Consider the following 23868-nt stretch of genomic DNA (forward strand, 5'->3'; position numbering starts at 1 on the left):
TATCGGAAGGAACAGCTTAAACTTCCGACTCGGGATGTCAAAGGCGGCAATTTCATCATGGAAGAGTTATCGGAACTGCAACGGCTATCGCGGCTAGTGCGTCGGAATTGTAAAACGAGAGTTCATGTGCCGGTGGAATGAGAAGCTGACCCGAGCCGGAAGGCCTATTCAATATTTTTCTCATATTCTCCAATTCTATTTAACTTCATTACTTCATAAACCGTGTTTATCGTGCACAACTCACTTTCATCCTTCATCAACCCCCAGCCACTCCATAGAGGACACATTAGACAAACCATTATCCATATCGTTTGATCACCATTCGCCTTGCGAATTTCCCTACGAAAACATGTTATCATCAATCACAATCGCTGTTAAAGACGCCGAGGCCCAGGTTCTCGAGAAACGTGCTGCGTTATGCGACATGTTGGAAGCCAACACCTCCAAAGCCATTGAAGTCTTTCGAGATGTGTCGGCTCCAGATTATCGAGAGATGCGTCAAAATGGGACAAACGGCTTCAACAAACCACCTGAGCTTTCAGAGGCTGAGAACCTATTCATTCAGAGGCGCGACGGCACAGACATGGAGCTTCGCATTATCAAGCCAACGACAGGGTCTAGTAGTGGCTCACTGTTGCACTTTCATGCAGGTTAGTGTATACTAATCAATTGACTGGGGGCGTTTGGGCATTACGGGTCCCTTGATAGACTTCTTACTGATGATTTTTGGAATTATAGGTGGTCTTGTGTATGGAACTGCTCGTGGCCAAGACAACTACTTGCAAGCATTGGCCAACTCACTAGGCCTTACCGCCGTCTCAGTCGAGTATAGGCTTGCGCCAGAGCATCCTTTCCCAGCCAGCCAACATGATGCCACTGACGCAGCGTTATTCGCCCTCTCTGCGGCCGGTGAGGGAAAGCTCGGCGGCCCTCTTCGTTTGCTTGCGGGCGAGTCAAGCGGTGCTTATCTCGCTGTATGGACCGCAATCTCACTCCGTGACGATCACGGTGTAGATGTCAAGGCCAGCTTGGCTGGTTTGCTCTGCAGTTACGGAATATATGATATTTCGTACACGCCGTCGCTACTCCGCCATGAACGCAACATAATTGTTGGGCGTGAGAGCATGTTTAGGCTCGTGGATGCCGCGTTCCCTCCCGAACAGGTGATTAACCGCAAAGACGCTTCTGTCTCGCCGCTTTACGCCGATCTCAAGGATCTGCCACCTGCACTGTTCTTGTGTGGCACTGAAGATTCTGTGATTGATGACAGTGTCTTCCTTGGCTCACGATGGAGTCTCGCCGGTAATAAAGCCGAAGTAAAGTTGGTCCCGAAGGGCTTCCACGCTTTCTCACTGATCCCAACAGGTGAGATTCAGAAGGAGGGAGTCTCAGATATTGTGTCCTTTGCATTGTCAGTTTTGTAAGATACAGTAGTATTACACATACAGTGCAAGTTAATAAAATTATTCATATACTGAATATAACTTAAGTTTATTTACAAGTAGGATAACACTCTGTTTAGAGGATTTTATATAGTATAGATATTTAATATATATTAGAAAGCCTTTTATTAATAAAATTACAAGGTAAAATACTACATATATTAGCTTAATATACTTAAAATAAATATTAGAAACTTAAAGTATTATTAATCTAATATTTAATTTCTAACCCTACTCTATCTAAATTATATAAATGCAATAAAGTAAGAAAAAGCTTTTTGCCCCATATTCTCTACATCTACTAACATTTGCCTATAGCTAAAGACAAGCTTCTATCCTAGTAAAAGATGCCAATAAGCGGTTCGGCTGAATGTGAGATCCCCCAATGCCACAAAAGCGTCCAATTGGCTTTAAGATATATCTGCTTTCCGGCATGATCATATCTTGTAGTTTGTTTTCTCTTTCGGAAGCGGAATAGTAAAGGCTAGCTAGCCAGTTTAGTCTACCCGGGACTAGCAATTCCGATAGCTTGTGGGGTAACCCCGGAACTCAGACTGTGGGGTACCAAGGCAATGTGTATTCCCCAGGAAGGAAAATTAGCAAGGGTTAAAAGGGAGTATTAAAGAAATATCTTCTAGACCCCATCCACGCAATAGAGAAATCAGCTATATCCTCAGTCCGCAAACTGTTCTCTTCTCTTTTAACTTTGTCTCTCTCTTTCTATCTAACTCCAAGTTCACTTTGTCTTCAAAATGGATTCTGGGTTCAATTCGAGACCTTTGCCAGGCACAGAAAAGCTGAAGTCTAAATGGAACACAACAACCACCGATCTTAGTGGTGCAAACCCTCCAGTTCGCCTCGAGGGAGAAATCGGGGACGTTATTGTTCGCGGCACTATCCCTGATGCCATCGACGGCACCTTTTACCGCGTTGCCCAGGACCCCTTCACCCCGCCAGCGCCGCATAACGTCTCCATTGAAGGACATGGCGTGGTGTCAGCTTTTCGTATTCACAAAGGCTCGGTCGACTTCAAGATGAGATACATCCAGACGGAGAGATACCTCACTGAACGCAAGGCAAGGACAAGTCTATTCGGCTTGTACAAAAACCCTTGGTCAGATCATCCTTGCGTTCGAGGCGTGGTTGATTCAACGGCAAATACCAACATCATCTATTGGGCGGGAAGCCTCCTAGCACTGAGGGAATCTGCCAATCCGTACTCTCTAGACCCAGATTCGTTGGATACCAACGAATATGACCCTTTTGGTAAACAGGTCAACTCTGAAGCCTTTACGGCTCATCCCAAGATTGATCCATTTACAAATGAACTCGTTGTCTTTGGATACGAGGCTAAAGGCCCTGGAAGTGACGACATTGTTACTTACTCCATTGATAAGAATGGACATGTGAAGAATGAGACCTGGGTTAAGTCTCCTTATGTCACATTTGTTCATGACATGGTCTTGACCGAGAACTGGATCGTTCTAATTCTCTGGCCTTTTGAAGCCGATGTTGATCGTATGAAGGCTGGTGGCCATCACTTTGCGTACAATTACGATCTTCCCGCCTCCTTCATTGTCATTCCCCGCCGCCCAGAGAAGGCGAATTCAAACTGGAAATTGGGCGAATATCGTGTCTACAACACCAAGAACTGCATGATAGGACACACAGCATCCGGATGGGAAGAAGGCGACAAGATCTACTTCGAATGCTCCCGCTCTCACGACAATTTCTTCCCTTTTTTCCCCGCCAAGGATGGAAGGGAAGCAGGAAAGACAGTAGTGGACTTTGTGCGTTTCGAGATTGACCTGAATCAGCCCACTGGATCAAACGTCGATGAACCTAAAGTCTTGCTCGATATCCCCAATGAGTTCCCACGTATCGATGAGCGATACATGTCAAAGAAGTATGAGGTTGTCTTTTGCTGCATCTTTTATCCAGGTCACAGCGACACGAAGAAACTGCTCTTTAGTGGTCTCAATGCTGTGGCCATGATCAACACCCGAACTGGAGAGCAGCAGTTCTACTGGCCGGGAGAGAACTGCTATTGTCAGGAGCCTGCATTTGTTCCACGAAGCGATGACGCTCCTGAGGGAGATGGATGGGTCATGTTTGTTGTTGAGCGTAGAGCTCTGAACGTCAGCAATCTGGTGATTGTCGATACTCGTGACTTCAAAACACCTATCGCTGTCGCTGAACTCCCCTTGCGTGTACGACCGCAGATCCATGGTAACTGGGTTGACTCTCGGGAGTTGAATGACAAACCTCTCGTCTCTGAACCAGGAGAGATCAAACTTTCTGGTAAAGCATGCAACTTGAAGGTGGACATTGCAAATGGTAGTCACTGAGAAGGCTTGGCGGAACATCCCATATTTCAAGCCCAAGGATAGGCTATTCTCATCTCCTAGTTGATCCTTATATAGCTCTTTTTTCCATGTCAATAAATACTGTCTCTTCCTGATCTGCCTGAAATGTGTCAATGTGACGGCGGTGTCAAAACTAATATCTGAACTATAGCATGAAGAACGATGTACTCGACGGTACCTAAAATACTTCATTCCAATCCTGTAACCTGGACCAACTGAGTGGATCTATTGGCAATGTCAATTTTAACAAAGCTTCATAGTATTCATGTGATCAGAATTTTCCAGAACCATGCTTCAGTATCTCAAATACACCAGGGTGAAGAGACTCATTCTGGGCAACTTCCGCTCCACCACGCTTGTACTGAACTGGATACGCCCTGCCAAACGCGAGGTAAAGAGATGCAAAATCTAAATTCGCTCCTGGGGATCCGAGGCCCTGACTGTAGTCATGAGACTTTACCGGTAGGGAATACGGGGGTGGCATGCTTAACCGCGGTGTAAATACTAATTCCGATGACTGACGCACCACGATCTGCCGAAGTTGCCGATAAGCCGTATCAACCAACTCCGGGCGGAAAAGAGCCATACCAGCGGAAGGTATCAAATGGAAGGTCTGCTCCGTACTTACATTCCGATTTGATGTATATTATATTATTTGAACACTCTGGTCTCTGTGATAGACTTGCATTCTGTTAGCACCATATATTCAAGCATAGCTAATCATCCTTTTAATCCCTGCGATTTACATCTAACAGCACAACCGTTCCTTGTTATCTTTACAGGATTGAAAGATGGCCAAACAAGGAATGCATGACCCTCGTCCTCTCCGGGTTATATGCATTGGTGCGGGGATATCCGGCATTGCAGCAGCATACAAAGCCCAAAGACAACTGGTCAACACGGAGCTAATCATTTACGAAAAGAACCATGATGTAGGTGGGACTTGGCTGGAGAATCGTTATCCTGGATGTGCCTGCGACATCCCGGCCCATTCCTATACCTTTTCGTGGGAGGGAAATCCAGAATGGTCTAGGTTGTGAGTTACGGCGTGAACTGCGTACCCTTTACCAGTTGAACTGACATCGACTGCCTAGTTATGTTGAAGCACCCGAGATCTTTGAGTATTTGAAGAACTGCGCTCAAAAATGGGGCTGCATGGACTTTATTAAGTTGAGACATAGAGTTATTGGGGCCACTTGGGATGAGAAAAGGCTTAAATGGACTATTGAGATCCAAGGGCCAGATGGCACGCAGATCACCGACGTTTGTGATGTTCTCATTAGCGCGACAGGGCCACTAAAGTAAGTACAGCCTTTTACAATCAATCATTCAAAATAGCCGAATTGATCTTGACCTCATATAGTAAATGGCAATGGCCGGATATCCCTGGCCTGGAGGACTTCAAGGGTCTACGCCTACACCCAGCAAGATGGGATATGACTGCCGACCTCTCGGGGAAGCGAGTCGCAGTCATAGGAGCTGGATCATCTGCTCTTCAAATCGTTCCTACCATCCAGCCGATCGTCTCTAAGCTCGTCAACTTCATCCGCTCACCAACTTGGGTTACAGCAGAATATGGCCAGGCCTTCGCTCGTGCCGGAAGAGACACAAGATTCACCGAAGCTGAGATCAACACCTTCAAGTCTGACAAAGAAGCTTTTCTAGAGTACCGGAGAAAGCTTCTCGATGCTTCGACCAAGGCCTTTGATCTTTATTTCAAGGATACCGATATGCAAAGGCAAGCCTTCCAGGCAAACAGAGAGCTCATGCGGAAGCGACTCAAAGGCAACGAAGAGATATGTAACAAACTTATTCCCGACTTTGAGGTTGGATGCAGACGGTAGGATCTAATCCGATTCAGTAATTGTCCGTGGGTGAATACTGACTTGATTCGGTAGCGTGAGTCCAGGACACGGGTATCTGGAAGCTCTGATTGAGCCAAACGTAACTGCAGTCTTTGACGGGATCAAGCTCATCAACGAAACCGGGATCCTCGACAACAACAATGTTCAGCACGATGTAGACGTCATCATATGTGCGACTGGATTCGACGTTTCCCACCGACCTGCGTTCCCCGTCCTAGGACGAGGATCCAAGGATTTGAGAGACTTTTGGAATCAAGGCCCAGTTCATTATCTCTCCGTAGCATCTCCAGGGTTTCCGAACTATTTCAGTGGGTTGAAATCCTTTCTTATAACCGGGGAAGGTAGCTAACAGAGGCAAATCACTCAGTCGTGGGCGGTCCTAACGCTCCCATTAGCAATGTTTCCCTTATTATGGGACTCGAGCTGGCAGTTGACTATGCCTTCTCATGTGTGAGGAAGATACAGACTGAGAATATCGGCAGTTTGGAGGTGAAAAGGGAAGCCACAGATGACTTTCTTGAGCAGAGAGACAAAATAATGCAGGGCATGGTATGGACTGGATCTTGCGTAAGTTGGTAAGTTAACGATACTTATGAGACCCGTGAGAGATCCATACTGATACGAATTTAATCAGGTACAAGAACGGCCGTGATGACGGCTCAGTGACAGGTCCTTGGTGCGGGTCTATATGGCACTATAAGGAAACATTGGAAACGCCAAGATGGGAAGACTTTGAGATTCAGTATCTGGAGAAGAATCGCTTTGCCTACCTTGGAAATGGACGGACTCATAGAGAGCTAAGTGGCGAAAGTATGGCAAAGACTTACCTAAAGTAATCTGAGCTATATTAATATTTACTCAACCTTGTAATCTGAGTTGGGAGTAGTAATAAATGCCTGTTTATTGCTTGATATAGGATAGCTTTATATTAGAACAAGCTGTTACTTTCTGTTTAACAGATCAATTATATAATTCTTTATTATATATAGCTTACTAAACGTAGAGATTGGATACAAGTTCTACTGTATAAGAGAGTTGGTCTCTAGCTAAGATCTCTCGAAATCGACCTCAGTTTGTAAATCCTCTATTCCAAAGTCGTAAGTGACAAACTCATCAATGTCCTCCAGCATCTGAGGTACTAATGAAAACTGATCTTGACCAGCCTCGGGCTCTCTATCCCCGTTCTCGGCGGACGCTTGGTGATGCTCGCAAGTGGTGTCATCGACTGCTTGTTTAGGGGAACTTATGTCGATGGTAAAGAGTCTAGGAGAAGGCAAACGCGCTGAACGAGGTGCAGAGAGGCCAACTGTAGAGCCTTCAGAGTATCGTCCAAGAGCCAATGAGTGGTCGATGGTTCGAGAAAGCCGGAAGTACAAAACAGGTTCCATAACGAGGACATTACCCCAATCATTGGCATACTCTTTGTCTGTGGTGAGTTGGGATTTCGATCCTAGACATCCGACGGCATCGATGCAGAAACTATTCTGTGAGCTTGTCTCATTCTCTGCGTCCTGTATAGTTGCATAATCGATGGCTGTTCTGATAAAGGTCCAAACATCATCAACGCCATCGTAGAGCTTCTGCATAGTCTTCATCGTTTCAACATAAACATTTAACTTTCCCTGCTTCTGGGCTATTTGCAGTGGCCTCTTTGCAAGTCTCACATCAAGGATGTGGAGCACTAGGGGAACAGCAATGTATGCAGCACTAGAAATAGATTATCAGCAGCAGAGAATGACAAATCAGGGTAGTAACTCACATGCTGATTGGCAAATACCTTTCTAACCTCAGGTGGATGAGCTCTTTCAGATTTTCTGTGATGCCGAGCGCGGCATCCTCGATTTTGCTTTTGGTCTGCTGCAGCTCTGAAGTCGTTTTGGCCTGTTCCTGGCTAATGATGAAGGCTTTGTGCTGGTAAAGTGCAAAGCAAGCAGCACTTTTCAATAGTCAGAAACGCGAAATACATCATTATGTTTGAAGAGGAATTCTCACTGATAGTATATGTATAGTAAGTTTGTGTATAACACAAGAGACCCTTCTCGAGTAATGATACCGGCAGGGGTTGGAAACTGGATGGTTGCCCTTTCGAACCAAGCTTCCAAGCCAGCTTCACAAGACTGCAGCGATTCCCTTCCCTTTTCGGCGTCACGCATAACTGGGGAATGGATATCGGTCAAGCGGCCTGTGGGATAGACGATCTTGATGACATCAGTGAGCGGAACAGTCAGCTCACACAGCGTGATGAATAATCGGACTAGCGTTCGTTTGGTCTGTGGTGCATAGACCCGAGACCCGTCAATCTCTCGCCAGAAGTCTTTCTCAGTAGGCAAGTAGTTGGCGTCGGCCACATCCAGCGATGTGATATGTAGTTGTCTTCGCATCCCAAGAGGCAGGATTCGGTCCCGTACTATACAGCACCACCACAGTCGTTTCAGCTCATTTACCGAAGTCAAACTTGGGTTTGAGCTGGTGTGGAACTGGTCTGCCCCTGCGGCCTGAGCTAAGTGGATTGCAGTTGATAGCCAAATAGAATTGGTACGTTTCTGATCCTTCATTGCTCCATTGTATGACAGCAAAAGGGCCCCTTGCGCACTGGACACAAGGTTCCTCTCACTACAAAGATCGAACAACAGCTGCAGTACAGGTCAGTCATCACTCACACCAACATGAGTCACTGATCGCAATGGACTTACTTTACTACGACGGTAGTATGTGTTCCGTGCATTGTGTACTGAAGCAAATCCAAGACTGCGGATGGTTGAAAATGGTAGGAACTACAAAGTCAGCAAACGCTGCATACAGATCAGATCAGGATCCCGTAACGTACACTACATGCAGTAAATAGCATGGCCTGAAAGACGAAGAGAGAGAGGTTTGATCTGCCGCGTACAGACCGTGAATAGATAGCCCAGAACCAAGCTTCATCCAACAACGGGAGTGCCGGATGAACATGTAAAAAGTACTCTTGAACAAACTCATCCAAGGCTTCTGGAGTGGGGACTCGAAAGCAGCCTTGGGCTTCCAGGTAGTTTATGTCATCGGGTAGCAAGCCAGAGATATCGAGATCGAGGAAAGAGTAGTATGAGTATATAATGTGCGATTGACCTGACATTGTTGCATCGGAGCTGGAGGCTGGCTTGGACTCTGTTTGATGCTCCCGAGACTTCTCCGAGATAATGCTGAATTCAGAATCTTTGCGCTGGTTCAGAACCATCTCGAAGATCCCAGCTTCCTTCTCGCGACTTTCTATTGGACCTTGTTTGAGTCTTTCGGTAGGGAAGTCTATCTCAGGTTGATCCCAAAGCGCGTCGAAGCACATGGATGGGCTTTCAGGGCCACATTCCACTGACAAGCCTGGTTCTACACAGGCATCGTTTGGCGAATCCAGATCATCTGATGCAGCAGAACTTGGGTCCTTTGGTAAAATTACCTGCAAACTGTTTCTGAACTGCATCCGCTGCTGTTTTTCGACCACGACAGGAGAGCGTTTGCGACTTGGCCAGGTTAGCTTGGATGGGTGCTGTTTGTCCGGGTAACCTACTATTTGGTGCGTCTATCCTTAACAACACATTGAATATTGTCAAGGGCACAGTTGGTGCACTGATGCGGCCTATGAGTGACATCGCATCGAACCTTACGGGAGCGACATGCTACACAAGCTTTGCTGGCTCGCTTCCGTCGAGGATTTATGCCCTGGGACATCGCATCCTCCATTGTGGACGCTGGCTATTATTTTGATGAAGATGATGATGGATTTTGGACCGGTAGTTGAGGTGGAAGATGCGGGATCTCCCTTTCTGAACTAACTCATGTCAATGGAGAGAAGAGGGTCTGAACGCGGGGTAAAACGCGGGGAAGCGGAAACTTTGGTCAAGGTACGGAGCACTGTACTCTATCGAATGCAGTTAATCGCAGTGTTGACTCGCTTCTATTGAGTCAGGGCTCACGCGCTCTGACTCGGTCATGTTTTGTCAACCAACGCTATGTCCTAATGAAGTAAGTCAATGTGCCAAAACAAGATTTACATCAGCCATGACACTTGACGTCCGAGCATTTTCTACCGAGGGTAAATTCTGACCAATCAATTCATGTTTACGTCGAGAACTTGACCAGACTAACTATGTCGAACATTCCATCTGAGATTCAGTCGGTTGATCCCTTGAAGTTACATCTCTCAATGCAACCATATTTGCAATTCCAGAAGGTTATACGGATACTTTGTAGTAGATACAAGATAAATAATGTGTACGCAGCATTTGTATCGGAACTACCAGACAATAACTGGTTTTACTGTTTTTCCGATTTTCATGTCTTTCAAAGCAGTCTCAAAATCTTCTGGCTGCACAGAATCGTCAGTACAGCTTCCCCACCAAGAATTCGAGGTACCTACCTTGTAGTGGCTAATAAGCTTATCTATCGGTAGCTTGCCTTCCCGATACCACTGTACCATTCGGGGTAGATACTATATGCAAGTCAGAGCTGGTCTGTGGTCTGGGATGGTCAACCTCATACCTCGGCAGGGATAGCATCACCTTCAATCGTTCCTCGAATGACTTTCCCAGTCTGACTTGAATTAGCTTTATAGAGGTAAAGTATCGGAAGTGAGTCCATACCTGCATGAATGTAACAAGATGTAGATCCATCAAGGCATCAAGTGGTGGTACTCCAATAAAGATCAGTTGACCTCTATTAGAAGTAGACTCTAAACCTGCTTTGATAAGGCCCATGTTTCCTGTCGTGTCAATCGTTATGCTAGAGCCTCTTCCGTCAGTGACTCTTTGGATTTCCTCTTTCATGTTAATGTTCTCATCGGAAGTGTTGATTACATGAGTCGCTCCGAGTGCCTTTGCTAATTCCAGCCTCTCTGGTACACGATCAATACCAATGATGGTCTCGCAAGCCTGTATCTTTGCTGTCTGGACGGGATCAGCTTCGTCTTTGTGAGTTTAAAGGGAATTTCTTACCATGATAGAGACCAACCCGACGCCACCAAGACCTATGACTGCGACTCTGTCCTTCTCATTTGCTCTAGCAACGTTTTCAACTGTTGCCGCACCAGTCTGGAATCCACAACCAAGCGGCGCGAATAACTTCAATTCCTCTTCAGTCTTGATGATGTCCGTCACATTCACAACAGATGTTTCCTTGACCACCGCCAATTCAGCAAACGACGACTGCCCGAAAAAGTTACCTCGCAGGTTGGTGCCCTCCGTTGTATACGTTGCATCCTCACCACCGTAATTGATCTCCACGAACTTGCTACAAAAGGACGGATGTCCCTCTTTGCAGTCATGGCAGTCTTTGCAATTGTGAAAAGACAAAAGGACAAAGTCACCTGGGCGAGCTTTGGTGACCCCAGGCCCTGCTTCCACTACAACACCGGCACCTAGACACGAACTTCAGTGACCATAGCCCTAACGACAAGAAATGATTTGAACTGACCCTCGTGACCTAGTACCTTGGGATATGGGATCTGGTCGGCTGGCCAAGTGGCGAAGATGAGGTCAGTGTGACAAATGCCAGTAGCGACAACTCGAATAAGCAGTTCACTGGCATGAACAGCCCGCACAGACCCGCTCACAAGTCTCAAGTCTGGGTTAGTGCCTTGAGGCTCGTATGATGCGATAAATTTAGTGTTCATGGTTGTTGATAGCGATATACTTAATCATGGAGTTCAACGTTTGTCTCTACAAGCAGGTACCGATGATCATTTATTGAAGAAACAAGACACATCATGACTAGCCCAAATAGAGCTAGCGACACAGCTTATCCCCACGATTACCTTCAGCCGATGCGAAAAACCCTCGGCAGAAATAACAAGCCAACCGGCCCAAAGAATATAGCCTCGTGATAGCATGCAACTAACTGATTGTGGATGCGGAACGCGGGGTAAATACCTTGGCAAATAATTGCACGTGTAAAGACGGCTTATATCAAGCCTCAAGACAGAAGTGATATGCATATAACATAAACAGCCTGATACCAATCTTTTGAAAACAGTTCTTTGAGTAGGAGACACACCTCAAGCTATCACATCCACCAATCTTAGGAAACCAGAATGGCTGTCACTACTTATCCGGAGAGCATGGATTTCTCAACCTTTTCCAACATTATCAATGGCCAGTCCAGGGGTACTGCCGCCACACGTCATGGCATCAACCCTTCAACGTGTGAGGCGTTGCCAGACTGTCCTGTGTCAACCCAAGCAGACGTTGAGGATGCTATACAAGCAGCCCGCTCTGCATTCCAAAGTTGGAAAACGACACCTGTTGAGGTTCGAAAAGAGAAGATCAAGGCCTTGGCAGATGCGCTCTTGGCACATAAATCAGAATTCGCACGCCTACTTATAGCGGAGCAGGGGAAGCCTGTAAGTATATATAACTGTTGACTTCATAATGCTAACACAATTACTGTAGGCTATGTTTGCCGACCATGAGATCGGTCGTGGTGTTCACTGGCTTACTGAGACGTGCGAGCTTGATATGCCTGTGGATGAGGTTGATAGCGGCCCAGATAAGCGCATTACGACTCGTTATGTCCCTCTGGGAGTGGTTGCTGCGATAGTCCCATGGAATTGTACGTCTTGATACCTCGTCTTGAAGCTTTTAGCTAACTCGTTATTGAAGATCCCATCATGCTTCTGTGCGGAAAGCTTGGTCCCGCACTAATGGCAGGCAACTGTATCATTGTGAAGCCCTCTCCCTTCACACCCTACTGCGGCATTAAAATAGTCGAGCTTGCACAACGATTCTTCCCGCCTGGCGTTGTGCAGGTCTTGAGCGGAGGCGATGATCTAGGCCCCATGTTGACGGCTCACCCAGGCATTGACAAGATCAGCTTTACTGGCTCTACAGCCACGGGTAAGAGGGTCATGGAGAGCGCCAGCAAGAATTTGACCAGAGTTACTTTGGAGCTGTAAGTATTCCCGAGTTGACCTACATCTGCCTTCTCAGTACACAGCGGCTTACATGGGACAGTGGAGGCAACGATGCCGCGATTATCTGCGCAGATGCAGACATAGAGAATGCCGCTTCACAAATCGCAGTAGCCGCGTTCATGAACGCAGGTCAGATCTGCATTGCTGTCAAGCGCATTTATGTGCATCAAGATATATATGACGCTTTCAGGGCCTCTTTCATCAAGCATGTATCACAGCTCAAAGTTGGCGACGGGTTTGCAGATGGCACCTTCATGGGACCCGTCCAGAACCAACTCCAATTTGAGCGTGTCAAGGTGCACCTCGACGACATAGCAAAAAACAATTATGCTGTGTTGAAAGGCGGAGACATGTCAGAGGGTTTGAAGAAAGGGTACTTCATCCAGCCTACTGTTGTGGATAACCCGCCAGATGATAGCAAAATCGTCACCGAAGAGCCCTTTGGACCAGTGGTGCCTTTGCTGAAGTGGTCTGGAGTAGACGAGGTCTTGTCTCGTGTAAACTCAAGCGACATGGGCTTGGGAGGTTCGGTGTGGACGGCTGATGAAGAGCTTGCGATAAGAATCGCTGATGGGCTTGACGTTGGAAGTGTTTGGTTCAACGAGCATCTGGCTATCGAACCCACAGCTACATTTGGTGGTCATAAGAACAGTGGCTTGGGACGCGAATGGGGTGTCGATGGACTGCGAGGATATTGCAACTCCAAGACATATTTTATTCAGAAGAGCAAGTAGGCACACAGTACAAGCAGCGACAAAATGAATCAGACTCAAAGCTTATTTTCATCACCAAGAATAATCTTGTGAATGCGAAACCGCTACACTCTGAATGACTTGTAACGCAGCTTCAGAGTACCTGTTAGAGCTTGCCTTCTCTCAGAGGCTGAAAACATCAGGGGCTTGGGACCAAGTATCCCGAAACAAGTTAAGCTGGTTGCGTATGATCACCAGTGCTCGCATGCGAGTTGATGGGTGCATGCGGCAGTTCGGTCTAAGCCACGTAAGTGAGACACTATTTACGGCCCACGGTTAACGGCACAAATTGAACCACTCACGAATCAAGTTTACATATCAGAGCACCTTCACAAGTGCTTCCAGTCCAGTCTTCCCCAGATACCCCGCAATTCCCCATAGCGCGCTAATCTCTCTGCTATGCCCTTTGGGATGACCCCGCGTTACGATCCTCAGTTTGTCCCCCCTTAGCAAGTTTAGTGTAACGAATGAAAGTTACCGAGGTGGAATTCCATGCCACAAAACAACCTTTGGCTTGGTTCACCTGATCCAGCCCTTGTATCACCACGATTGTTGTGAGATCCTCGTCTTAAATGGTCCTCCACGGCCCCTTCACTTGCATGGATGGATCGACTTTCTCTTACGTTCCTTTCAAATTGCTATCCTCTTTAGATTTTTGCATCAACATGGACCACGCCATGATGGTTGAGCCCAAAAGCCCGGAAGCCCTTGCGGTCTCATTTGCCAGTGGCTGTCTCCTGCATATTCTCTTCTACCGTAGAGGAGAATGGGACTTGCTTGCGCTCCGCATCTTCCAAGCTTATGCTACATTACCCATCATTGTGATTGGGTTGTTACGCTTGGCTGAATTCAAGGGATGGCAGCATGGCAACAATCTTTCGGCTGCATCCGTTCTTTTGCTTGAAGGTGCTCACATACTTGGGCTTATGACCAGCATCCTCTGTTATCGCACCTTCTTCCATCCCCTGAACAAGTTCCCTGGGCCGCTCAGCGCTCGAATCTCAAACTTCTACCCTACCTACCTCACTACTAAAAATGCCCATCTCTATGAGGAGGTTGAGCAACTCCATCAGAAATACGGCGATTTCGTCAGATTGGGTCGGTATCTCCCTTTCCAGCTTCGAATGTCAAGCTAAGCCTTTGCTGTTAGGGCCAACACAACTCTCCATCACGCATCCAAAGGCGATCGATGCCATCTACTCTGCCAAGTCCCCGTGCACCAAAGGCCCATTTTACAATATCCTTAACCCTCGTATCTCGTTACACATGATTCGCGATCACAAGGAGCACAGCACCAGGCGAAAGATCTGGGACAGAGCCCTGAGTTCTAAATGTAAGGGCTACTCCTTTCGCTTATCTATCCATTCCCCAGCTAAGAAGTATAAAGCACTACGGGACTACGAACCCCGCGTCACGAAGTATACTACACAATTACTCGATCGTCTCAATGAGATGCAAGGCACGACTATCAACGCCTCGGACTGGTTGAACTTTTACAGCTTCGACGTTATGGGTGATCTTGCATTCGGCAAATCCTTCAACATGTTACGTGACGGTGTCAATCATTACTTCCTGAGTTCTCTGCATGGCTCGATGAAGATGGTTGGTGCTCTTGCTCACATTTCATGGGTCATCCCCATCCTGAAACTCATCCCCGCCGTCAATTCTGAGGACCGACAGTTTTGGGCATGGATTTCAGGTCAGGTTGAAGAACGATCAAAGGTATGCCATTTTTCTCTGAGTGACCTGGTGACTGAACTAACATGGATGACGAATAGATGAAGCCTGACAACCCCGATGTCTTTGCTTGGATCCTTGAGGAGTACGAGCGCAGTCCAAAGACACACCAAGCAAAGCTCAATGTTGAAGCTGAAGCCTATCTCATCGCAGTTGCTGGAAGGTACGTATTTGGCTCTTCTTTGAAGCACCTGAGTTGACTTGAGACTTACTGGACTACAGTGACACGACCGCCGCGACTTTGACCGGTCTTCTGTTTGAGCTAGCGACCAACCCTTCTCAAATCATCAAGCTGAGAGATGAGATTGACCAGTACTTCATGGACAGAGAACACGCAGACCATACATCACTCTCCAACCTCATTCACTTGAATGCCGTCATCGACGAGTCCCTTCGTTTGCATCCGCCTGTCCCATCAGGTTTGCAGAGAGTCACTCCTCCACAAGGACTGATGATAGGGGACACTTTCATACCAGGCAATACCATCGTCCAGGTCCCAATGCACACAATTCAGCGAGGTAGGTTATTTTCCGCTTGCCTGACTGTACAACAACAGCTAATCGTGTTGAATAAGATGAACGCAATTTCGCACGACCATCAGAGTTTATCCCGGAGCGTTGGACAACGTCACCTGAGTTGACCAAAGACAAGGGGGTCTATGCACCCTTCTCAATCGGTAATACCTAGCATGCCTCTCTTCTGAACTTATGCTGACTCTAAAAAGGCCGATATTCTTGTGTCGGAAAGCAGCTCGGCTTGATGGAAGTGAGATATGTTATAGCACATGTTATCAGGGCATTCGATGTAAGACTTGGTGAGGGTCAGACTCCAGAGGGCTTTTTGAAGGCCAAGATGGATACGTTTACACTGGCCACCCCAAACCTTCACCTTGTGTTTACACCTCGTCCTACCAAATGATGGGACTTAAAAACACACAATCTCTTAGGCACATGACGGGTAACCTTGGTTTATAGTTGAACTTGAGAGAGCAGCAGTGTTGATACCACTACTAATGACAATATATTAAATCTCCTCCTCCTTGTTTACAATAGTCGCAGCACCTCCACCCTCCGCCTCAGCAACAATCTTGGTTCTCAACACCTTTCCACTCTGATCCGTATAGATGTTACAATAAGCACTGAGCCCATGGTACGGTGCATATGTGTACTGCAGCTCATACTCCACCCCTTCATCACCGGTGATTGTCTTATTGTGACCGGTAAACTTCATGTCTTTGCTGTAGAATCCGACTTCCTTGCGACGCCTCTCGACTCCGTTATTGTTTAGGTAGATATCATACAGGAAGCCATCTTGTGTCAAGACGCGGTTCCTGTTTGTCGAGCCTGAAAAGTCGTTGACAGAGTAAAGAATGTTATTCTCCAGACGTGCAGTGAGATCTCTCTTCTCCAGCGCCTCAGCATCTTCGCCAGATTCATTGCCTCCACTGCTTCCGCCAACGACATCGCCAACATCATCTACAATGTCCTTGACAGTATCACCGAGAGTAGCGATGATTGGGTTCAGGTCGATACTCTCAAGAACATCATCGACCATGCGCAGGATATTACCAAGTCGGGCCTCAAGCTCGACCTTGGCTGTGACGTTGTAAATGCCCAGCTTGACACGATCAATACCGAGATCGACACCAGCGTTGAAATTAAGCAGGTTAAGGACTTTTGCGTCTAGGTTGATTTTGGCAGTAATGTTCTGCACCTCGATAGAGATCTCGCCCACTGAGACATTTGCGTTGAGATAGACATCGGGTTCCTCGTTAAGAGGCGCAATACCGCTACTGGTGTTTTCGGTCTCGTAGATGGCGGACTCATCATCTCCTCGACGGTTCAGACGATAGCCATAGTAGCCGTCACCTTTGGCTTTCGCAGTAACAAAGCTCGCAAACGAGGCCAAAGCCAAGGCGCCGAGTACTGAACAATGCTTCATTGAGAGATTGAGTTTGCTGCCGGTGAAAAGAGAGTGAGAATGAAGGAGACAGCTGCGTTGGCCAGAATGAGAAACCCTTGAGAAAGGGCACAAGTCATAGAATAGAAAAGAAAAAATACAAGCGACCCTCCTTCACAGAGCATCCCAACCAAGCTTGTAATAAGGACCCCTGCTCAAAGTGATGATATGTTGCTCAACCCAACCTGCTTGGACAGCCCAGATTGGACGGCGGTAAGCGAACTTGAAACAGCAGCAACTCCGGTAGGAAAGTTCCGGCCCTGATCTCCAGCCTCCGAGGTTTCATTCATGCAGGGGAAATCACAGCGAGTGGAGACAAATTGGACGTATTGGAAGCCTGAGAGGGCTGTATTTCCGACAGACCCCTGTAACTGCGTCAATGCATGAACTCAATCTCGATCGATTACCCCGTAAAGCATATCAGTAATTTCTTTCCAATTCCGAAAATCCTGTTTTTGCATCGCTTGTAACTAAAAGGATGGATAAGACCCGCGATATAACCATCCAAATAAGCTTACAGGGCCGAAGGCTTATGATGCGACGGGAGATTGCGCGGGTTCCAAGGGCTGCGTGACAAAGGTCCACTTTATGCCATGGGGTAAATTCTCAAAGACCTGGCGGTGGACGATGAGCAAGAAGAGTCTCGACATACCATAACTGTCTCGCCGTTGGAGCATCAACCGCCATCACCTTCTTCCCAAGAGATTTCTACCAAACGTCAATATGCGTCTCTCCATTTTGAAGCCTTTGGTTCTGGCTCACCTATTCAGCCTGGGCATTGCCCAAACACCAGATTCAACAGATCCAGCTACTACTGCGGAAAGCATCGCAATTCCCCCGACATCCTCGCTATCTGGGCGTGAGGATGCCACTAGCGACAGCACAGCTCAGCCGACATCTGCACCTGGAGGAGGAGGAGGAGGAGGCTCAAGCAACTCCTCACTTGGTCCTCCCGACGTTCACCTCAAAGTACCAGAACTCTCTGTTGGCCGCATTGAGCTAGACGTCGACAATCTGCATGCAGACATCAACCTCAACGCGGACATTGCGAAGCTTGTCCAGATCAATGCAGGTATTCAAGTCGGCATCGACAAAGTCAACATCACCATCGCAGATGTAGAGGCCGAACTTGAGCTCGTTGTCCGTTTGGGCCACTTGGTCGAGATTGTCAACCGCACTCTGGCTTCCCTCGATCTTAACCCGGCTCTCATCAATTTGCTCGACTCGGTCGGCGACATTGTTGAAGGCGTTATTGGCGCTGTAGACGGACTACTTGGCTCTATTACCCAGGGCGACACGAAACTCAATTTCCTCATTGACAATCTTGGAAATATTGTGCAAGAAGTCACAAAAACAGGTAGCGATGTTGTTAGCTCGATTATCGGAAACTACAAGCAGAACATGACCTTCACTGGCGATGAGAAGACTTTGCAAAATGGTCTTACGCAGCGGACATATGAGTACAAGGAGCTTAGTGCTCTTGTCAATATCGTTTTCAATAAGGCAGGCCAGATTGTTCAGGCCATGGTTGTCAAGGGCGGCGGTAGTGGATCTGGAGGTGATGATGATGATGAACCCAGTGGCAGTGCAACTGCGTCACAAACAGCAACGGCTACATCTACTCCCAGTCAAGCTACAACGGCATCTTCTGCTTAATGAAGAACTACACGGTACCACGTTCATACTCCACATTAGTAAAAGTAACAATCATTACCATACCCCTAGAAATGGTATAATATTGTTGCCATTAGTGAGCCATAAAGTATAAAGGTGACTGATGTACTGTATCCCAAACTGAACACTTAATCTATTACGAAATATTGGGGAATAGAGGATTGACCTTGGTGCTTTCAAGACAGCTATTAAAAGTCATCAACATGACCTCATTTGCATAGCCTGTGCAAGCTAGGCTACGTATACTCTCTCGAGCAATGCCGACATCTCCCTTAGATCATTCATACATCTTCACGTAAGGAACATGAACTGCCTGATACTGAGATTGATGCGGACCAAAGTGGCACTTCCAGTAGGTCCGGTAACCCGTGACTCGGCAAGGATGGATAACGGCGATCATGGCACGAAACGTTCCACGGGCCATTTGATACGTGTTATTCAAGTTATGCGTGGTATGGAACAGATACGCACATCAGCACCGAAGACGACTTGCCAACCAGTCGCCTTGAGTTTGTTCAAGGTGGCATCACGAGTTTGTGAATACTTGAGACCTCCATCCGTCAAACACTAGACTCAGTCAGCACGAATTAATTCAAGAGCGACGTATTGCAGCAGCACCTTTTCTAGGGTTCCGGCCTGGTCGAGATATTGGTTATTCGCGAGGTCAAAGTTGCCAGCCGAGGAAGACGCAAACCTGCCCTCCGAGTTCAGGGTGCGCAGTTTAGTGAAGCAGTTGCAAATGGGATCCCGGGCCTTCAGGAATTTGTTGCCCAGCGCCGTGCCGAGGGCTTTGCGGACTTGGTCGCAGACGTTGACCTTGATGTAGTTGAACTGAATAGAACGAACTTTCTTGCTTGATGTAACGATTTTGAAGCCGTTAGGTACTGTGATAGTTGTTTTGCGGCCGTTATTGGCACTACCAGTACAGATATCGGTTAAGCTGCTTTGTGCTGAGACCACCTGACCCAACAGCACCAGGGGAGCCAAAATAAATGAGAGTTTCATTGCTGAGTAGACTTGCAGGAATGAAGCACAGTCTTGATCTCACTTCTTGCGGTGAGGACCCTGTAAGAAATGAAAGTTTCTTGTCGGCAATTCGAGACTTTTCTTAAGTCTGGTCACCGCCAGCCCATGAAGCTGAACCCAGTGGCGCACGTAGCGCCTCCACTGAAATCGATAGTCTCACGATGGTACTCAGCCCTTTGGAGCGGAAGCCGCTCAAAAGAGGCTCTATTAAGCGATGCGACCTGCCAGAGATTAGGTGGCGTCAGCCCTAAAAGTCTAGCTAGACCCCTTGCAACGTCTCTGAGCATTTTGCATGATTTTCTCGCACCCATGATTATACGCGATAAATATGGCAAACGGTTGAGTAGTGAATGAAGTCTTGGCAAGGTTGAATGCCAAGGCGGCTGGTGGTCTATATAAGGTCCAGACCGCAACTACTGAGGCAGACTGGCTTTCTTTTCAGCTGTCTCTGTCCTAAGTGCATACCAAAGTTCCAAAGCCGCAGCTTGCAGTGCGTGACGCGAGGGAACCTCAAAGTGGAAACAAGTAATAAGCTTAAAAATAAACCTAGAACTGGCGGAATTGGCATACCTCCATCTTACGGTCTCCTAGATTAGGGTAAGCCTTATGTTTTATAGCTAAACCATGTTCATTGAACATCGTCGCAGGCACAGCGCAATTCCTGGACTACATTCCTGTGAACTTACTTATCCATCTCGACCAATTGAAATGGACAGTCGCATGTAATATTATCTGTATCCAATCACTGAGTTGGCATTATTTCTGCGTTATAGAAGAGAGATCATAGGACCTCTAACATATCCCTTGCCTGACAACTGGCCGGGTAGCGGAACCCCACTAGCCCGCTCATGGTCCATTTATACCTAGTCGCTTTTACGTTAAATCCTCATCTCCGTTTCTTCACGGAGGTCGAACCAAAACGCTATAAAATCTTGAGATATTTAACTATAAAATATAACTGCAATAACGAGAATACTTAATTATATTTACCCTATTAACTGATAGGCTTCTTTATACTTTTCTTCTATCTGCCTTTTGTTTATATTGTATTAGTTTATATCTCTTGCGTGGATTGCTAAAGCTAGCAAGACTCTTAAATACTTAAAGAATATTTACATACTCTATTAAAACTATCAAGCTAGACACATTTAACTATTATGTAAAGGGGTTGTGTCTGGTTCTTAGCTCTCTTTTAGTTCCTCTTTATTACTGCTGCTTATTCCTATAAGATATATGTTTTCTAGATACCTAATAACGCACTGCTGATTGCTTTACGTGAAGTTCTCTAGAGTAGGTGTATTGACATCAGGATAGCTAGTTGCGAAAAGCTTCCTAGAGCGATCCTTACAAGACTTCTGGTCGAGCGTCTTGCTGTTGAATCTTGCTGATGCATGCGAATGTCGATCTTCCTGGTTAGCGGAGACTAGATAATCCGGGCTTCGGTGTTCATCCTACAACACCGAGGCCCGCCTTGTAAATGATCCATTTTCCACTTCTAAAAACCTTCACTTGATGCAACGAGTATGATTTAGCATTACCTGCAGATATCCCCTCAAGCTAGCAATTCGGCAATCCGTTCAATAACCTGGCTGATCGTCATGTGCCTTATGTCGCGTGATCCTCTTCTTAGATTTAAGAGCAGGGAATGCTCCGTGGCTTGAACCGACTCTGGCGATATCTTTTCATTGGCGCCATATTGAATAAGGAAGGTATAGGGCTGACTCAGGGCTTATGGACCTGTAATCCCGCACTCTGAGCCTATCATGCACGCGGTTTTTATTTGGGAATGTGTGCTAGGTCCCAGTTTGTTATGACCTAGTCCTATACCATGCTAAAATGTACGCTCGGTCCCTGAGGCGAGTTACGAAAATTCATGGAAATTACAGCAAACAGCCCGGAAATATTTTGCCGTTATTATTATCCATTATACTGTCGCAAAACCTTTCAGGGGGTGAGTCAGGTACGCATGCCGATCTAAAGCTATACAACAGAGGGACTCATCTATAACTTTTGTTAATGTCTATATTGCAGGGTTCCTTTAGGGACATCACAGGCCCAAAGTCAATTATATTAAAATAGCGCAGTATTATAGATTAGTTACATTACTTCCAAGTACTACTGCATATAAGCCGGCCTTGCGAGTCAATCTTCAGACTGGAAAACTGGAGTTTGAAGCTATTATGTATTTGCTATCTGTTCTTATTAGCTTATCGGCTGGCCTTGACACAAGTTTTGAGGACCCGTGGGGCAAAATGAATGATCGGCAATAATCGACCTCGGTTGTAAGAATTTAGTTAGGGGTAGTGGCAGATCGGCGCGACCTGTTAGGTGCGTTGTGAAATCATCTGTGCACTACTCCGTAAAGCTCTGTCATTACGGAGTGCGATGACCAGACACTTCTGTCTCTAGAGATTCGCGTGCAGATCATTCTGCGGCCCTCCTGCCCTTTCAGCTACTTTGGGGACATTACTAGCTCGTAAAGCAATTCAAGCGCTGATCTTATTTAAAAGTAGCAAGACAGCCTCCAGCTTCGGACCACTCTTTCCGCGGGCCCCTTTCTATTTGCATTTTTATTAAAGACCGTCTTATACGGAGCTCTACAACTATGTATGCATCCTACCGTCAGCACGCGTGACTTCTCGCGAAGTTGGTGATCCATTAGCTACTCACCATGGTCACCGCATCCGCAGCATCAGCCATCAGCGCTATAGAGCGCACATGCTCAGTGCCTAGCCTTCTTGGTTCCCTCTTCATCATCGCCACCTTCTCTTCTTCGAAGTTGTTTCATAAGCCTATCAGCAGGATGCTTTTCTACGCCTCTTTCGGTAACATGATGAGCAATGTCGCTACACTCATGTCCAAGAGCTTTCTCGATCAACCAGATTCTGCTGGGTGCCAAACGCAAGCATTTCTAATCGAGACGCAAGTCCTGTTCTGGCCTGAACTACAGCTCACTTGCTGATCATTTGCTAGATTCATGTTTGCGGACGTCTTTTGGGCCCTAGCCATGGCCTCGAATGTATACCTCACGTTCTACCACCGATTCGACGCCATTAGGCTGCGGAAATTAGAGCCACTTCACATCGGTCTGTGTTACGGAATTCCGTTCATTATAGGCATCACCTTTATATTTGTAAGGAACAAAGATGGCCATCGTGCATATGGGAATGCGAACTTATGGTGTTGGCTTACTGTGGAGTGGGATGCTTGGCAGCTGGCCACTTATGGACTAATATGGTAACGTATTCCTTCGCCATACTCGCTGAACAGTTCTGACACGATCCTAGGCTAATTATATTTATCGCCTTTTCTATATACGTCCGAACCGGGATTACTATCTATAAATGGAAGAAGCGTTTGAATGGCTTCTCAAACTCGTACGAGCGAAACACTTCTTCCCAAGTCCCGCAGACTGCAGATCCTATGGTCATTGCCAAAACTACGAAAATCACCATTTCAACATCAGATTCTGCTCCGCCTGGCTTCGAACAATCTTTGGGATCCGCGACAAGACCGGAGCCAGTTCATTCAGCAAGTATTTACACTGGTCCTGCGCAGCCCATAGCGAATTCTTCCGAGCAAAACAACATCAGAACACAGCACTCAGATCGCAAAGGACGCAGCCCGAGTGACGAAGCAGCTATGTCATATGCCAAGACCGCCCTTCTGTTCTTCACAGCGATGCTTGTCACTTGGATTCCTGCGAGCGCGAATCGTCTGTACGTTCTTGTGGACGGCAAGTCATCCGTGCAGTTGGGATATGTCAGCGCATTCGTACTCCCTCTGCAGGGCTTCTGGAACGCCTTGATCTACTATTACACCTCTCGAGCCGCGTGTAAGCAGGTCATTGCTAGTTTGAGGACTGGGTGCCGCCCTCTGGAGGAAAGCGATGTCAATGGGTCTAGCTTTGCGGATGGAAATAACGAGCAGGGGTTTCAGCTAGGACAAGTCAAAGCTGCCAAGAGGGGACAAAGTTTCAGAGATACAGAAAGCACGACATCGCTAACAGCGAAAGTCTGAGGATTCCTTTCTATTACGAGTTTTAGGTATTTATATAGTTATTGAAATTGATTGTGTTTTTAATAGACTGCACGGGAATCTCAAGACGAC

General features: G+C 46.8%; 11 protein-coding genes across 11 annotated transcripts; 7 read left to right on the forward strand and 4 right to left on the reverse strand.

The window, feature by feature from the left end:
- Positions 1-349: 349 nt before the first annotated feature.
- FTJAE_5839 (lipase esterase) lies at positions 350-1424 on the forward strand (the record flags this gene model as incomplete). The annotated part of the gene is made up of 2 exons (XM_037352389.1): positions 350-650; positions 739-1424. The coding sequence occupies 2 exons, from the start codon at positions 350-352 to the stop codon at positions 1422-1424; spliced, it is 987 nt and encodes a 328-aa protein (XP_037207059.1).
- A 770-nt stretch (positions 1425-2194) lies between these two features.
- FTJAE_5840 (lignostilbene alpha beta-dioxygenase I) lies at positions 2195-3790 on the forward strand (the record flags this gene model as incomplete). The annotated part of the gene is made up of 1 exon (XM_037352391.1): positions 2195-3790. The coding sequence occupies one exon, from the start codon at positions 2195-2197 to the stop codon at positions 3788-3790; it is 1596 nt and encodes a 531-aa protein (XP_037207060.1).
- An 809-nt stretch (positions 3791-4599) lies between these two features.
- FTJAE_5841 (uncharacterized protein) lies at positions 4600-6509 on the forward strand (the record flags this gene model as incomplete). Its single annotated transcript, XM_037352392.1, has 6 exons — positions 4600-4844; positions 4903-5109; positions 5172-5648; positions 5707-5981; positions 6041-6248; positions 6308-6509. The coding sequence occupies 6 exons, from the start codon at positions 4600-4602 to the stop codon at positions 6507-6509; spliced, it is 1614 nt and encodes a 537-aa protein (XP_037207061.1).
- Positions 6510-6719: 210 nt separating this feature from the next.
- Positions 6720-9387, reverse strand: FTJAE_5842 (cutinase transcription factor 1 beta; the record flags this gene model as incomplete). The annotated part of the gene is made up of 6 exons (XM_037352393.1): positions 6720-7380; positions 7433-7609; positions 7666-8306; positions 8367-8447; positions 8501-9167; positions 9215-9387. 6 exons carry the CDS (start codon positions 9385-9387, stop codon positions 6720-6722), a joined length of 2400 nt encoding a protein of 799 aa, XP_037207062.1.
- A 553-nt stretch (positions 9388-9940) lies between these two features.
- FTJAE_5843 (zinc-containing protein) lies at positions 9941-11314 on the reverse strand (the record flags this gene model as incomplete). The annotated part of the gene is made up of 6 exons (XM_037352394.1): positions 9941-10012; positions 10064-10135; positions 10186-10236; positions 10287-10589; positions 10638-11059; positions 11116-11314. 6 exons carry the CDS (start codon positions 11312-11314, stop codon positions 9941-9943), a joined length of 1119 nt encoding a protein of 372 aa, XP_037207063.1.
- Positions 11315-11731: 417 nt separating this feature from the next.
- On the forward strand, positions 11732-13344 carry FTJAE_5844 (aldehyde dehydrogenase; the record flags this gene model as incomplete). The annotated part of the gene is made up of 4 exons (XM_037352395.1): positions 11732-12040; positions 12090-12249; positions 12300-12588; positions 12651-13344. The coding sequence occupies 4 exons, from the start codon at positions 11732-11734 to the stop codon at positions 13342-13344; spliced, it is 1452 nt and encodes a 483-aa protein (XP_037207064.1).
- Positions 13345-14027: 683 nt separating this feature from the next.
- Positions 14028-16017, forward strand: FTJAE_5845 (pisatin demethylase cytochrome P450; the record flags this gene model as incomplete). Its single annotated transcript, XM_037352396.1, has 6 exons — positions 14028-14460; positions 14513-14695; positions 14735-15084; positions 15141-15262; positions 15322-15617; positions 15824-16017. 6 exons carry the CDS (start codon positions 14028-14030, stop codon positions 16015-16017), a joined length of 1578 nt encoding a protein of 525 aa, XP_037207065.1.
- Positions 16018-16122: 105 nt separating this feature from the next.
- FTJAE_5846 (uncharacterized protein) lies at positions 16123-17040 on the reverse strand (the record flags this gene model as incomplete). The annotated part of the gene is made up of 1 exon (XM_037352397.1): positions 16123-17040. One exon carries the CDS (start codon positions 17038-17040, stop codon positions 16123-16125), a length of 918 nt encoding a protein of 305 aa, XP_037207066.1.
- Positions 17041-17781: 741 nt separating this feature from the next.
- FTJAE_5847 (uncharacterized protein) lies at positions 17782-18714 on the forward strand (the record flags this gene model as incomplete). Its single annotated transcript, XM_037352398.1, has 1 exon — positions 17782-18714. One exon carries the CDS (start codon positions 17782-17784, stop codon positions 18712-18714), a length of 933 nt encoding a protein of 310 aa, XP_037207067.1.
- Positions 18715-19305: 591 nt separating this feature from the next.
- Positions 19306-19737, reverse strand: FTJAE_5848 (uncharacterized protein; the record flags this gene model as incomplete). Its single annotated transcript, XM_037352399.1, has 1 exon — positions 19306-19737. One exon carries the CDS (start codon positions 19735-19737, stop codon positions 19306-19308), a length of 432 nt encoding a protein of 143 aa, XP_037207068.1.
- A 2692-nt stretch (positions 19738-22429) lies between these two features.
- Positions 22430-23778, forward strand: FTJAE_5849 (G coupled receptor like; the record flags this gene model as incomplete). The annotated part of the gene is made up of 3 exons (XM_037352400.1): positions 22430-22689; positions 22732-22995; positions 23046-23778. 3 exons carry the CDS (start codon positions 22430-22432, stop codon positions 23776-23778), a joined length of 1257 nt encoding a protein of 418 aa, XP_037207069.1.
- Between the last annotated feature and the right edge of the window lie 90 nt (positions 23779-23868).

This window comes from Fusarium tjaetaba (genome assembly GCF_013396195.1).
Source record: "Fusarium tjaetaba strain NRRL 66243 chromosome Unknown NRRL66243_c0000112, whole genome shotgun sequence".
Classification (NCBI taxonomy): Eukaryota; Fungi; Ascomycota; class Sordariomycetes; order Hypocreales; family Nectriaceae; genus Fusarium; species Fusarium tjaetaba.